The following is a 16,955-nucleotide window of genomic DNA, read 5'->3' as shown; positions in this document are numbered from 1 at the left end:
ATATCAAGTGTTCAATTGCTATATGTTATGTAGTGGTACAAAACTGACATCAATAGATCTCTATTCTCATCTTTGCTCAACAATTTGCACATCATTCTACAGATCATTGTTAGTCTCAAAAAGAACTTCTACATTCTCTCTAACCATTCTAGGATTTTTTTTCTTCTTCATCAAAATTGTAATCCATCATCCTTTCTTTAATTCCAAACTTTTTATCAACTTTTACATTTGCACACTCAACTATTGTCTTGGTTCTATGGTTAAAACATGTGTAAGCTTTGCTTTTCAATGAATAACCAAAAAACATACCTTCATCACTTCTTGGATCAAACATACCAACATCATCATCTCTCTTTATATAACACTTGCTTCCAAAAATTCTGAAATACTTTACTGGAGGTGTATGACCAAACCATAAATCATAAGGAGTCTTATTCATACCTTTTTTGATCGGTACTTTGTTCATGGTGTACATTGTTGTATTGACTGCTTCTCTCCAAAATGTCTTGGATACATTGTTCTCAAACATCATTGTTCTTGCTGCCTCTGATATTGATTTGCTTCTCCTTTTTGATATCCCATTCTGCTCAGGGGTCATAGGTGATGATAACTGTCTCTTAATTCCATTCTCTTCACAAAACATGTTAAACTCTCTAGAAGTAAACTCTCCTCTATCCGATCTCAAACATTTAATCTTGACATCAGATTCATTCTCAACTCTATTCTTAAATATCTTGAACTTCTCAAATGCTTCAGATTTCTCTTTAAGAAATGCTACCCACATCATTCTAGTGAAATCATAAAAAAAAAATATAAAATACCTTCTCTACAGAATCCTCTTGTCCTAGGAGGGCCACTTAAATCTGTATGAACAAACTCCAGCTTCTTTGTAGTAGTGAACTTCTTGTTGGGAAATGATATCTTCTTCTTCTTAGCCATGATACATTCTTTGCAAACAACATGAGTAGGCTTCATTATCTTAGGCAATTCTCTAATTGCAAATATGCTACTAATCTTCACTATGTTATCAAAGTTTATATGACAAAACCTTCTATGCCATAACTAACTGTTATTCACTTTTGCAACCAAATATGTCATCTCAGTAGGATTCAACTGAAATACATTACCTCTGGATCTTGTACCTGTTCCATCAGCTTACCATCTTTATCTTTGAGAATACAAGTCTTTTCTGTGAATTGCAACTGGTAACCTTTATCCACCAATTGTCCAACACTCAACAAGTTATGCTTTAAACCATCAGCAAAGTAAACATGATCAGTGTTAGTTTTTCCATCAAGAGTAATAGATCTTATCCCTCTGATGTGACAGGCTGCATTGTTTCCAACTCTAGCAATACCTCCATCATGATTCCTGAATTTAACAAACTTGTTCATATCACCAATCATATGATGTGAACATCCACTGTCTATTATCCAATCAGATTTATTTTCGACTTAGGAAAGTAGAGCTTTTTCTTCTCTAATTTCTATGTCAAGATCATCTTCTTTTATGGCTACAAATCCTAGCTCATCATCACTTTCACCCTTATCTCTTTTCTCAGATTCCTCATCTTCATTTGCATACAAACAGTTTTTAGGTCTTCTAGACTTAAAATTTCTTTCATACTTTTTCTCTCTTTTAGGACACTTGATGCATAATGACCAAATTTGTTACAAGTCCAACATTTAAAGTTTCTCTTACCATATGGTTCTCTTCTTACAAGCAGGGCTAAACCTTCTTCAATCTTTCTGTCTTCTTCAAATCTGGGTCTGCTGCTGCTAGCAAAATCTCCATGAGTGCTTGCACTTCTAGATAAGCATGGACGAACACTTAAGGCACTAAAAGCTGTCTCTACTCTTGTCAATTCTCGGGACTGTCTCAAACTAGCTTCTGCTACATCCAACCTTCCAAGCAAAGTTTCCCTGGTGAACTTCTCAGTATAGGGTATCAAAAGCTTAATCATTTGTGCTACTTGCTTGAATGGTGGTGTTAAAGTTTACAAGATGTTACATACAGTCTCATCTTCTTCCTTGGATCCACCATATGACTTGATTCCTGCAACAATCTTAGATATCCAACCAACATAGCTTCTTACAGATTCATCTTCCATCATTTTAACATCTTGAAACAAGCATATCCAATTTTGTAATCTTATCTTTTTTGTATGTGTATCACCTTCAAAAGTAGATTCTAAAGATTTCCAAATTTTATGAGATGTTTCTAGTGACTTTACCTGATAGTATTCATTCTCAGGAAGAGTTGTCAAGAAGGCTTCTCTAGCTTTCATATTGCACATGAACAAATTTCTTTCTGCTTCACTGCATTCTTCAAGCTTGCTTTCTTCCACAGTTGCTTTGTTATCCTTTGTCAAAAGCCAAAATCCTGGACCCATACATAACATATGAGTCTTCATATTTTCTTTCCAGCTGTCATAGTTAACCCCATCAAGCTTAGGACTATCTTTTTTGAAGTGATTCACCATTGATCTCCCAAAGCTGTTAAGCTTTCTCTTCAAAGACTTGAGGCTCTGATACCAATTGTTAGAATATATAGTCCACCAATATAATTGAGGGAGGGAGGGAGGGAGGGAGGGGGGGCGGGGAGGGGATGGGAATCAGTTATCCAACTATTATAACAATTATCAACCTTTTAAAATCTAACCATATGAGCAATATAATCAACAACCATAACAAGATACTCATACACAATAACCCTAGATATGTTAACTAGGGAGACCCTTGATTAGAGGGAAAACTCCGGTTGGGATGGTACTCGCAAGGTGATGTACTAATATAAATATTCCTTGTTAGAAGATGGACCCTGTTAGGAGTCTATGAAAACATTTAGTACATATCAGTCCTTGCTAGGAGACTTTGAATCCTTGTTAGAAGTTGTGCCAACCTTGTTGGGAGTTGTACAAGGCAGATGGATCCACTATCCAAACAACTTCGGGGCAAGAGCAATGAACCCATTTTCCAAATGATCTTTGTATTATTCATTGTAGAATAATAGAATTGAGCTGTACTTTGTTTCCTCTTCCTCTGTCCTATCAACCAGAGTCCTATCAACTGAACTTCTGCTCCTTCTGATCTTGATACTAGATCACCAACTTCTCATCCAATAATCTCTTGTATCGCGTACTCATGTTTACCAAACACTCTACTTCTTGTTCGCACACGTTGCACTTGATTCACACTCATATCACACTTTACAACCAATGAAAATACTTTCCTTTATACTCAAAACAATTCCTTGAGTCGTCCTTGAAGCTTTCCCAATTAATTATAATAGGACAACAATAAGATAATTAATTATTTCGCAATCTCATAACAATGTCGGTTCACAGTCTTAACTTCTCACATGTGCGATTTCAGGACTTGTGCATTTGCTGATGTCATCATCAGAGTGTCCTTTGTCTCTGTGTAACTTCACATATCTTGATTCTATCTCTATTAGGAGATACAATCCAATTATCAGAAACTACTTCTCAGGTACTCTATCTCTGCATTGCTCTTTATAATCTCTTATATCTTCTTTACATCTTCGACTTATGTTATGTGCACTTAACCTCATCCTCAGGACATAGAGTAGAACATGTCCTTAACCATGCGTCACCTGAACATCAAAGCTTTGTCCATACGATCGTGATTTCTGTCTGCTACTCTATCAGTTTTCATAGAAACCATACTATGTTGTCATCAATGACAAACACAGTCATGAATGCAACATGTCAATCATGCTACATGCTTACCAATTCTTAGGATACTCCCCCAAAGGAATACCATCAGCATTCATGCTAACAGATGAGTCTTTGTCCAAGAACTAGTGGGCAGCCTCATCTCTCATAGCTCTTAGAGCTGATATTAGTTATGCAATGGGCTACATCTCGTGTTTTTTGACAGCAGTGAAATCTGATCGTTCGGTTGCAACCAAGTGTGTTTTAAGATTTGTGAAGGACACTTCTGACTTTTGTCTTCTGTCTGGTAGATTCAAAGCTGTGATATGAATATCAAGATTTAACTGTGTGATTTTGAGTCAAACTCGATGACCCATATTTCATGAGTAGTGATTCAACATGAATCCATCTCTCATGAGATTAAATAGAACACTTAGCACTCATTGGATCTAGGTGATGCTCACAGGGGTGAAGCACCGGGACTTCCCGGGAGGTCACCCATCCCAGTACTACTCCAGCCTGAGCGCGCTTAACTACGGAGTTTCCTCCTTAGTTAAACCCAAAGCTTGCAACCCCATTTGCAAAACCTTCACCAAGTGTTGTGCCTTATGAACCATTCATTAGAAAGCCCCTTAAGCTCATCAATTGATAAGTAGGAGATTCAAAGCTCCTAAACTCCTTGGGTTCACAGATTCAGATTGGGCAGGCTCTGTTGAGGTGTTGTCTACGATGCCACGAGAATGCACCTCTTCATAGAGCAAATTTAATGCATTTAGGCTAAAAACATGGGAAGTGGGTGCATATATGTTGCCCTATAGCCATTGGCCTCTGTTGATGATAGGAAGTTCACATCTGATTATGGTTTCAGTTTAGGAACTGGTGCAGTCACATGGACCAGCAAGAAGCAGCAGGAATTAGCTCTTTCCTCGACCAAAACTGGGTATTAAGGAACAGTTAAAGTAGCATGTGAGGTAGTTTGGCTTCACTGGATGCTTGTGGACATGCAAATGCCTTGAGCAGGGCTGACTCCCTCTTACTGTGATAATCAGGGAGTTCTCAAACTTGTGAAAAATACGGTGCACTACAAGAGAACCAAGCATGTTGAACTTCATTGTCACTTCATTTGGAAGCTGGTTGAAGATGGATCAGTCCAATTGTAGTTTGTTCTGATAGAGGATCAGACTGCAAACATCCTCACCAAGTCTCTGAGCCTGGAAAAGTTTGTAAAATCTAGGGGACAACTTGGTGTGACTGACAAATTGATCATTAAGGGAGGGTATTAGAATAATATCTTCATATTATCACGTTAATGGTCAAATATAAACTGTTGTTTGTTTTTAGAAACATTGTATTTGTAATCACTATAAGATCATTTTGATCTTATGTAAATAACCATTCAGATTATACTGATTACAGCTTGTTTAACTTGCAGTATAATTGTGTTGAGTTCAGTGCCTTAAGGACCCAGCTTGCCCTTTTGTAACTTGTTGAGAGGTGTATTAATCTTGCCAGTGGCTACCATTTTAAAATCATTTAATCATGTTCTATGCCAATTAATTCTATTTCATATGGTAATATTCTTCTGTTATTACTTCTTGGTACTAGTGCATATCAGTGTTCTTCCTAGGCTTGTGAAACTTATTGTTTGATTGATCATGGACTTTTGTTAATAATCTAAATTTTCAATCTTCAATTCAGATTTTCTTTAATGCCATCAATCGATTTGTCAAATTGTCTAACATTGGAGTGTCCAGAATTTAATTTAAACAAGCTTGTCATACCAATTGTCACCATAAATAATGTAACATCCATGATCTTAATTAACAATTTGACTTCTGATTGGATCATTTGTTTATGCCTTGGCTGGACACATTAACAGCATATTGAAGATTTGTAATAGTTCACCTTGTTCCATCTAAAGAACATATTATATCTTGTCAAGTCACCTTCTTGCAATAGTAGAGGTTTCTGACCTTCAATTTCTATATCCCCATTAACTTAGCAACCAATCAAATTGATCTTCATAAGCTGCTTAATATTACTAGCTTCTAAAATGTCTATCATTTTATGTTTATCATTGTCATTTTACATTTCTTCTTAGTGAAAGGTCCTCTTGTTTTGGTCTCTACCTGAATCATTTGAAATGTTTCTTTCATTGGTCTCTTCCAACTGCTGGAACGTGCTGCTCCAACAGGGACATAATCATAATGATGAATTGTCCAGATTGAATGTCACCACAAAGTTACCCAAAGTTCCTTTGCAAACGTAAAACAGATTATCAACCCGAGTGAGCTCAAAACACTTGAATTCATGACTATTATTCTTTTCTACTTTGTGTCTGGTTTAGCACATACTTGCACGTCTCCTGTATAGTCTTTGCGTTACATGTTCTGGCTCCTTGGACAATCCTTGTATAATGTTGGTAGGGATTGTCCCACATCTTGATCATGCATACTGTCTATGACAGATATTATTCATCTTAACATTGTTGTTTTCGGTATCAAAAATATCTGATTGGTGTCTTTGAGTTTGGTAAACAATTCTTGCTTTCAATTTTTCTGTTTTTAATGTATATGCTTGTTAATAAGAATGGGTCATTAAAAAACCTTCATAAGTTTTAAAGTGACATAGCTTAGACAATTGATCATGTGCATTAATCTACCCTCTCTTACAATCTTTATAACATCCGTACGTTTTTGTCAGTGCAGGTTGAATGAACTTTTGTTGTATTAGAATCTGCCACATTTCATACCAGCTTTTTTCATTAATCTTGGATGAAATATATACATTTAATATTTCTTGAGTTCATAAAATTTCATATTGTAATATTTGTGTATATTGCTATATTCGATCAAATTCTTTCCATCTGACCTGGATGTGCATGTTTTGTTTGGACTTACATTTCTCTTTTTGGAGTCTTCAGGCTGTTCTATTTTTTTCTATCCCAATTTATGTTTTCTCACGATCTGCAGTGATTTTAATAACAGCATCTTGTGTGTCTTCTACATATAGCTAAAGTACATCTGATTAATGTTCTACTTGGGTTTCCACTACCTTAACTGCTTCTTCTTGTGTGAATTGTATAATCATCATACATGTCTGCTTGACTGGTGTCATGCTTCAGGCTGAGATAACTCTGCAAACAGGTTTAATACCTGGTTAGCCGGTATAACTATAGCATGTCTCTGGCAGTTGTGTTGCATGTCCTGCTGGAGAATTTTCTACTTTCTAGTTTGAACTTCAGTGTTCTGGTAACTGTTGATAAACCCTTGAGAACTGAGCCTACACACTGAAAGTTAATATTTTAAATTCTGATATGCTTGCTTGGAGTCTTATTATTGCTTGATTCTTATTTATCTGTCTTGAAATGATCAGTTTCGTTATTGCCATGTCCCAGAGAAAATAAGATCTGTTCTAATATAGGCTACATCTTTCCTGATATTCTATCTGACCTTATTTGATTTCCTGCATCTTAATGTTCTTTGTGACTGTTGCTTTTCATTATCGATGGCCACGTTTTTCTATTGTTCTATGGCCACAAGTTTGTTGTAAACTAAAACACTTAGAAGGACGTCTCATGTGAGTTACCTTTTTACTAGCAAGAGTTACTAACCCAACTAGTGAAGAAGGTTGTCATGCCCCCACCAAAATAGGAGATCAAAGCCTTATTTCAGAATCAGACCAGCTTTTTTTGAAGTCAAACCTGAATTATTGAGATAATAAAATAGCAGCGATTCAATTAAGCAATTTGATTAAGGTCTAATAGATAACATTAACAACAATTACCAAAACAAAGGAATGAGAATAATAATAATAAATAGTATTTGGCAAGAGGCTGCCTCAACTAGGAGGAAATAATAAATAGGCAATTTCTATTTTAATGATGACTTCTAGATATTGTAAATATTCTGTATAATCGATTCTTTCTATTATTTGTATGTTTCTTTTTTGAATCATCTCGATTGTAAACTCTATAAGAACAATTCGATCTTTGTTAATGGATCATCCAATATTTGTCTAATATGTTATCAGAGCTAGAGTAATTTTATGGAAAAATTACTCTTTTCTTTATTGAAATTATCTGTTTTGCTTTTTCAAAATTTCTCTTGTTGATTTTCTTTTTTTGCAGAAATTTGTTTAAAACCTGTCTAGAGATTGTGTCCTTTCCAATTGCCATTTCTGCAACATTTCCAATTCTCCTAGCATTTTTCTTTTTCTGGTCTATGATAGATCTTCTTTCATGTGATTTTCTGCTTGCGTGTGTCTCTGTGGTCAATGTTCTGAGACTTCGAGCCTCTGTGGCTCCCATCTGCATTATTCTCGACCTTTTAAAGAGTCATTTTTGCTGCTTCTTCAATTTTGACACGTGCACTTCAGCATTTTTTCATGTCTTGGCTTTCAAAATCGCATCACTTTTCTAGTGACGGTTCTGTGTTTGTTCTGAACATAGCCTCCTTTCTCTGTTACAGGTCATGTCTGAAGTCGCTGCCCATTCCTTTCGTGCTCTATGCACTGCCTTTCAGTACTCCCTGAAGCCGTTTTTTTGCAAACTCCAAATTTCATTAAAAAAAATAAAAAAGGAAAAACTTTTCTTGAATCCGACGGTTGTCTTCTTGGCTATGGTTGGATTTAAACGACCATTTTAGTGTTCTATTTTTGCTGCTAGAGCTTAGGTTTTTGTCTGATATTTTTCTGTCTCCCCAATCAGCTGCCTAGGGTTTCTCTAAGACCGTCATTTTTTAATCGGTTTCGTACTTTGTTTATAGCTTCTTGGTGTTTTTCTGAGACCTCAACTAGGATGCTTTCAGATTTTTCTGGGTGTCTTGTTTTCTGCACCTCGAATTTTGTGCCAGATGGATTTTATTTAGTTTGTTGATTTTTGGGAGGATTTTTCGGGACCTCATCTGGGTTATCTTTAGAATCTTCTAGGCATCTCAGTTTTTGTGCCCCAAATTTTGTCCAGTAAACTTGCATTGACATCTGTGCTTGTATCTGCCTCTGTAATGATCAGCACATTCAGATTTGTGCACTCAGCCATCTAATCTTCTCGTTTTCCATGCCTCAAAAAAGTGTGTAATGGCATCTTTGACCAACATTCTGTTGGAAGGCAATTAAAAAGTCAATGTCAAGAACTACAATACCTGAAAGTAGCGTATGATGACAATTTTTGTCTAATAGGCTCAACCATGATAAAGGGCAACGATTAACATTGAAAGAAGCTGGCCCTTTCCAAATGAAGGGGTGTGTATCTATCTCATTAAGAGAAATGGGAGAGGGAGAAGAAAGGCCTTGGGAGAGGGCATCAATTAAGATCAGAAAAGATTCTGATTTGAACACAGAATGAAGCACGGAAGATCAGACCTGATTTACAGTGATCATACTTAGACATAGATTACGAATTAATCAGGTAAAAGAAGAGATTTGTGTTGAAGAGCAGTGATGGACATTTAAGGAACAATGATCATCTTTAAAAAGCAGTGATAGAGGATTTAGAAGGGCAGCAAGCAAGGAATTATAAGAGATTCAAATGGAACAGTGAAAGTAATTATAATATGGATCAACAATTTGGGTAGCAGAGAATATAATTGAGCAGCTGCGATAATTGATGAGGAGTGTTTTAAGTCAGCGATTACAGTGTACAAAAAATGATTATGTTTGAAAACATTTTTCATATCAAAGGCAGCAGCCATGGTAAAAAGAGGAAAGTTCAGGAGCTGTGATCATCTCCAAACTTTGTCACACTCTCTTTAAAAGGTTGTTTCCTTTCCAAGGGATATCTCTCTTCATGCATGGAGATATAAAATGAAACAAGGAGCATGTGGGGATATAGAGAGAAGAGATGGATTAAGTAGTAGAACCTGTAAGAGCAGATCGACCTTTATAATATGTAAATAAGTAACCAGATCAGTAAATCATTGTTTATTGCAGGCTACAACATTACTGTTCAAATGTGATTTCCAATCTACCATTAGGTTTAGGAAAGGAGTACAATGAGGGAGAAATTATTATGAGGGCCTCTTCAAGGTACACCATCTCATGGGGGAGATGGATAGCTACATGAGGCCAATGAGGGTTCAAGTAGTGCCCTGCCCTTGGGTTTAGAAGGGAAAGACGGTATAGACACCCTATTGGGACTTCCCCACCAACCTCAACTATGATTGACCATTGGAGTGAATTCAGTCGAATCTCAATCATAGATGGTGAATAGGATGACATGAGCAGGGAGAGCAGATACAAGTCTCACTAGTTACACCACCTTATGAAGGATGGATGGCGGAAGGCCACGTGGGGCCAAGAGGGATGGTATATGTGCTGTTTTCCTAGGGTAGAGAGTCCCTTCAGCCATCCTACTGTGTTCTCTTATTGAACTTTTATAATAAATTATAGGTATTATGTGACTAACTCAAACCCTTACCTTGGTTGATCATTATTTTAAGGAACTCTTATTGCAAGGAAGATAAGGGCGGTAGTAGAAGAGGGAAACAACTATGGAGTCCTCACTAGGTACACCATGTTGTATGGATGCCAAAGGGCCACATGAGGCCAAAAGGGATGACATCTGCTCTTGGGCATAAGGTAGAGGGTTATTTATGGCATCCTAATATGCCTCTTATCTAAGCTCTCCTACACTTGAATTCTATCAACAAATTAAATATATTTCCATGATCAAATTAATTTTCCACCCCTACTAGGAAAGATCTATGCTTTTAATGTCTGTAATAAGGATTATCTATTTTGAAGATTATGTTTCAATGATTTTTTAAGCATGTTGTCAGATTTCAACCAGATACATGGATGTTACTAATTCTATTCTATTCCTTGTCTATTTGGAATTTGTGGTTTTGGGCAAAAACTAGGGCTTTTAGAAAAGTGGACATTGTAAAGGTTCTGAATTGAAGTCAATTAAATTAAATTTAGTAAAATTGTTTCAAGTGATGTATAAGTTTTCTCAATAACTTATTGTCAGTTTGTTTAAATGTTGTAGGGTTCAGAGTTTGTATCGCAAGCTGTAGAGTTGGCAACAGGGGAGCTCCTAGCCATTGCAGTTCCTGGACAAGGTTTATAGTCAGTCATTCATTATTTACAGTTTTTTCTAGATACTTTTTGTATTTTTTCCTAATATTTAATTGTTTCTTCAAGTGACCAATGTGGAGCTAAATCGTGCCAAAAACTCCACTAAATCGGCAGTTTTGATGAACTTGGAGTCAAGGGTATGCTGTTGAACACATTTTTGATTTATTCATTTTAAAAATTGAATAGAAAGTGGTTCTGTTTTCTTATGTAGTAAGCAAGCTATATTTGCAGATGGTTGTAATGGAGGATATTGGGAGACAAATCTTGACTTATGGGCAAAGGTATGGTTCATAATATGTGGTAAATTTATTATTGTGACTGTGTGCAATCAGTTTTGCTTACCTTTTCATATCAAAGATATATGCTAAATTTTGTTATTATAACCTAGAGTTTGTTTTGGAGTGTTAGTTGCAATTTAAACTTACCAAAATGAGAACTGCTTGGAAGTTGTAATTTCCTATGTTCCACGGAGTTTCCGGGACGGGGATGTTTTAGGGGACGGGGACGTGTTTCCGGTACGGGTACGGGTCGAAGCTAAAATTTAGGGGACGGGACATCAGGGGACGGCGATTAAAAACATAGGGGATTTTTTTTAATATAGAGACAAAATTCAAATATGTATATCATAACATTGATAAACCATTCACCATAGACATTTTAGAAGATAAATACATGGAATATTATCAAATGGCAAATACTAAGTGCTTCCATTATAACAATATCACATACATATATAGCAAAAATTAAAATGCCTAAAGGCTTCAAGTATCATGCTGAAATCAGAATGAAATAAAGAGAAGTCCAACTAAAATAGTTAGTAAATAGTAAATACCGAACGCAGTCTTGCCTCACTAAACACAATCTTTGCTCATTGCTGCTACTGCTCTTATGTTTTTTTCCTTCCTCTTAGCAAGTATGTTAAATCGAAAAATGAGTAGAAGAGTTAGTGTTTTAATGGACCAAATATGGGTTGCATATTGTTATTATGTCTTTAAGATGACTAGGGACCACACGAACAACAAAAATTAGGAAAAAATGTTTTTTTGGGGATGGTTTGCCTTTACCAGATTGACTGGAAAAAAGGGGACGGCCAGCAGTTTCGGGGACGGATAGGGGACGGCAAAACTGTCCCCGATACTGCTGGCCGTCCCCAAGTTTCCTGCCCAAAAAAATTGGCCGTTTCGGGGACGTTTCTGAATTTTTCAAAACAGGGACGTCGCAGGGTACGGCCAAAATCCGTACCCGCGTCCCCGTTTCGTACCCGGTACGGGTACTAGGGTACAGAGGCAGGGGACGCATCCCCGTGGAGCATAGGTAATTTCTTCACTATCTGGACGGCAAAATAAAGAATTGTCTAAATCACGGTGGAGCTCTTGAAACTCTGTCCCAAACCAGAAAATTTGCTTGTATGATTGAGCATGGAGTCTGCAACTATCAGGTACCAAAACCAAAATGCAAAAGGAGTTAATGGCTGATTGGGGTATAGCACCTATTGACATCAATAATTGCTTGGAAAGAGTATTCATAGGTTGACATTATGCTTTTTGATGTCAAGACCGCTAAGAAAATTCTGATAATTTCTTGCTGTGAGTGGAGACAACTATTAGGTTGTCGAAAACTCTCACAATTTGTGGAAGGTTGTTTACTGGGCTCTAGATGATTTCCTGGCATAGCCCATTTAATTCGGGAATATATTTTTGCATGTTTTTCTGTCAGTGCTAGTAGTTGACAATGTGATCATACTAGGAGATGAGTCATGAGCCACAAGGCAGCTTGGTTGGCATGTGCATACCTTGTGGCAATCATAGAGACAGTACACTATGTGGTAGGGTCGATAAAATCCTGTGCCTGACTACATTGAGACCTTCATATACAAAGAATGTGCAGATAAATTTGGTTACTCTATCATTGTTCAAATAATTATAGAGTTTGGGTTGTAAAATCTTTCAAGGATTGCGACAAAAATGTACAAAATTGATGGATGAACGTTATGTTCTTGGGCTTTTGGATGTGATGGCAGAATCATAGTTTATCCAAAATGATCTGAGAAATTAGATACCCATTGGATTTGATATGCATTTTCCCAACTTCAGACCCCCTCGTAGATTTGGTCTCCAATATCTACTCTTTACAAAATACAAAGAAAAAGTGACTTTCTTGGATCTCTTGAACTCAATGGTGAGTTCATATTTAATTTTGGAATCCCCAAGGCAACCTGCAATATAAAGCCACAAAGAAGAACCCCCCAAATCTAGTGTTTCTTATTTTATCATCATTTGATGCAAGAGAAGAGCACACTCAAATTTTCAAGAAAATACTGATTCGTAACTTCGAGTTTTTAAAAATAGTAACAAAAAGCAATCCCACAAGCTTTTGTACCATGCACGAGTTAGTATACAATGCTCTAGAGTCTAGACCATGCAAGATTTGACTTTAAAGATAGCAACCGAAGATCTATCAATTGCAATGAAAGCATCAAAAGACCAAACATTAGATAGTAATTCTTTTCAATCAAGTAATGCAAATGCACAACATATTTACATGAATATGGTTGGATTTAGATTACGACAATTCCTTGGTTATATAGTTCAAGTTATAAGATTATGATGTGTATTAATCTTATGACTTGAGACAAAGTGATAAATGTCCTAAGGATGCCTTTAGTAAACTAATGTGAGTGTGACCTAAATGGGATATCAGCCAGGTAGTATATGTTATATCCTCCCTTTAGAAACACTGATTACATCATCATTAAAAAATAAATAATAATAATAATAAAAAGAACATTCATATAATTAATAATCAAAATAGCTAAATTATAAATAATATAAATATAATATATATGATGATATGTTTCCAATATAATATATGTATATCAATATAGAATGTAATATGTAATAATAAAATATACTAAATAATAATAACTACTATCATTTATATGACATTCTAAATATACATATTTTAAATATTATTCAATATATGTTAAACATATATATCCAATACAACCAAATGTATAAATCTGAGAATACACTAAATATATATTATTATACTTTGAAATATATATCACTGTCGTTATGAAATATAATCAAAATATCAATGATAGTAATAATTAATGGAGAGGAATGATTTAGAGTGACGATATCTGACTGGGAAGAGGCACGCTTTTGAAAGGTTGCCTCTCCTTCTTCCCCCGAGCATAAATGCGAAGATGAATGAACTTTTAGAGGGAAAAAATGGCATTTCCCTTTCCTTGGTACAGTCAGCAGTTCAGACGGTACCCACAGAGGAACAAGGAGGTTCATAGAAATACAATATTAATTACAGTTGGGCTGGCGACAACCAAATATGAAGACAGAAGATTAAATGAAAGGAGTCGTCTTGAATAAAAGCAATAAAAGGGGACTGGGAAAGGGAACTTCTTCCTTTTTAACAGACGATAAGAAAGACCAGCAAATGGAGCTTAATGGGAAATTTATAAATACATATTTTTGTTATTTGTCTTCAATCAGAAATCATTCTCCTTTGTCAGGCAGTATTGGGGTGTGCAAATATCCGATGGGTTATCTCCTACACTAAATCATGGAAAAGCATTTAATAGAGAATCTCTGTGATGTAAAGGGTTTATAGTTATATTGACTCACCAGTGAAGAGTCGCTTAGGGATCTTGATTCTGACAACCCTTGCACATGAGTATTGGATGTCACTCTACCATTGCAGTCTACTCTTCTGTACCCATGGACCTGGAGCTTGTTAGCATTTTAATTTCTGTATGAGTTAAGCTAATGCACCTCTAGAAAGCACACAGGGACAGTGAAAGATTGGCCTCATATTTATTTCAGAGTTTATCATTGAAGACTCACCGTTGAAGAGTTGCTTGGGCATATATATGTTATGAAAGATTGGCTTCATATTTATGTTATTATTGACTGACCATTGAAGAGTTGCTTGGGCATCTTGATTCCAACAATCCTTGCACATGGGTATTGGACGTCACTCTAGCATTGCAGTCTACTATTCTGTACCCATGAACCTGGAGCTTGTTAGCATTTTATTTGCTGTATGAGTCAGCTGATGTATCTTTAGAAAGCCGACAGGGGCTGTGAAAGATTGGCCTCATATTTATGTTAATGTTTATTGCAACTTAACTTGGGCATTGGAAGAACAATAGGAGCAGCAGCAGATAATATACGCACGGTAAAAACACATCAATAAGAGACAAGATAAAGAAATATAAGGCATAGTGTTACTGTTATATACAGCAGACCAGGATTATACAGAGGTGTTAAAAAATATAAGAGACAGTCAAACTTGGGAATTGGAAGAGCATTTAGGAGCAGCAGCAGATAATATACACAAAGTAAAAACATATCGATAAGAGTCAAGATAAAGAAATATAAGCCACTGTGGTATATACAGACGACTGGGAGTATACAGCAGTGTCAAAAGAGATAAGGCATTAGACTATCAGTGGGAGATACTATTTCAGCAATAGTATAAAAGAACAGCTGCAGATTGATGACCTTCAGTAAAGGCATACACTATACACAGCCAGTTATATACAATAGAAAAAGCAATACCCAACCACTAACACAAACCATGTTGGACGAATACAGTTGACAGCAGAGGGGGATTGTCAGAGGAAGGGTTGAAAAGTATTAAAAAACAGCAGGATTCCAAAGGATCAAAATTAGGATTTACCTTGTAAGAAGGCATTTTAAGTGGTAAAGTTGTATCTCTAACCATCTTATAACTCTTATTTTAACGGAATTTGTGATTATAGGGAAAGATTAGGGCAGTCCCAAAAAGGGAACATTACAAAATATCCCATTTACACCCAAAACTACAATGCCAAAGACAATCCCCGATTAGAAGTTCAATCATCTTAACAGATTTTTGTAAAGGTGAAATTGAGTTTTTTGTTCTCACTGATTGTGAAATAATTGTCATTGGTCATTTTAGGGTTGTTACTTATGTTTTATGGTTTAATTGTCTTTAGTAAGCTTTTAAAACAAAAAAGGTTAAAGAACAATTTACACTTAGGTTTTTAATAGGGTTGGGAGTGCTTGGCCGCAACTAGGGTATGATCTTGTCCCAAGTAACTTGTGGGTAAATACCACAAGATACCTAGGGCAACAAGAGAGTCTTTTGGTTGTCTTTCCCTTACTCCTGTGTCCACTCTTGTTTGGTCTTGTGCCATAGGGGTGAATGACACCTTTCTGGTAACTTCAAAATTTCTATGACTTTCTTGCATAGACCAACCTTATTATAACTTTTGACATAGAATAGGAATCAATGCCACACAAGTTACTTAGAGTAGCAAGGGAGTTGCGTAGCTCCACTTGAACTCTTTTATCTACTCCTATCTAGTCTTTGTTTACTCGCTCGTTCTAATTTAACAGGTCTACAGAGTGAACAAAAATATAGAGTTATGGGATATAGAAATATAACTATTTTGCAACATTTTAGAAAGATATAGCTTCATTATCAATTCTCAAATATACACTATTTGTCAAATATCATTCAAATGGTCCATGAATATAAACAAGAAATGCACTTAAATAGTAGAGCAATGATCAACAACTGATAATCGATTGGGGACTAACACTATAAATACAAACATAATAATGTATTACGTAGCTGACTATAACATATTCAATTTATTCTTTTCCGACTACATCAATCCCCCTAAAAAAGTCGTTTTCTAGACAACACAAACAAAATTGGGAGCTGAACATAACAAAATTGAAGAAATTATTATAGAGAGGAGGGGGAATGAGAAGACATCCTTGGATGTACTAATGATGTAGGTATGGATATCGAAGAGAGTTATTGGCATAGTTACACTGCCTTGCGGGATGGGGGGACAATTTTTCGAGACAGGGGGACAGAGGGATGGGGGGGGGGGGTGCGGCAGGGGGAGCAGGGGTGTATATACTATACATATGGTACTTAAAATGCTAGTTATGAAAAAATGTACTACAATTATACAATACAAGGTATAAAGATGTAAAAACCTTTAACATTGAACATTGCATTGAAGTTTTGGGCTAGAACATCATGATTCATGATCAAATGACAAACAATGAACATTGAACATCAACAAATGAAAGAGTGTCAAATTATATAATTTTAAATTTATAATATATATCAGTCTTCAGATATAGAAATGCAATTGTGAATATAAATGAAGAATAGAAGGCTTTTG

The 16,955-nt window shown here is 36.0% G+C and overlaps 1 protein-coding gene across 3 annotated transcripts in view; it reads left to right on the top strand.

The window, feature by feature from the left end:
- LOC149560766 (mitochondrial-processing peptidase subunit alpha-like) overlaps positions 1–16,955 on the top strand; it is a 101,498-nt gene that overhangs the window by 42,867 nt on the left and 41,676 nt on the right. For all 3 annotated transcript variants that reach the window (XR_016363722.1, XM_089824791.1, XM_089824790.1), the window contains 3 exons: positions 10,662–10,734; positions 10,817–10,887; positions 10,982–11,031. Coding sequence is in view for 2 of the 3 variants with exons in the window: in XM_089824791.1 (XP_089680917.1) it covers positions 10,662–10,734; positions 10,817–10,887; positions 10,982–11,031 (194 nt within the window). In the remaining variant the exon portion in view is untranslated. The remainder of the gene's footprint in view (positions 1–10,661; positions 10,735–10,816; positions 10,888–10,981; positions 11,032–16,955) is intronic.

The sequence above is a fragment of the Cupressus sempervirens genome, chromosome 4 (genome assembly GCF_028749045.1).
Source record: "Cupressus sempervirens isolate cs-2001-9-10 chromosome 4, ASM2874904v1, whole genome shotgun sequence".
Classification (NCBI taxonomy): Eukaryota; Viridiplantae; Streptophyta; class Pinopsida; order Cupressales; family Cupressaceae; genus Cupressus; species Cupressus sempervirens.
The sequence above is the reverse complement of the archived record's forward strand: the minus strand, read 5'-3'. Positions and strand labels throughout refer to the sequence as shown.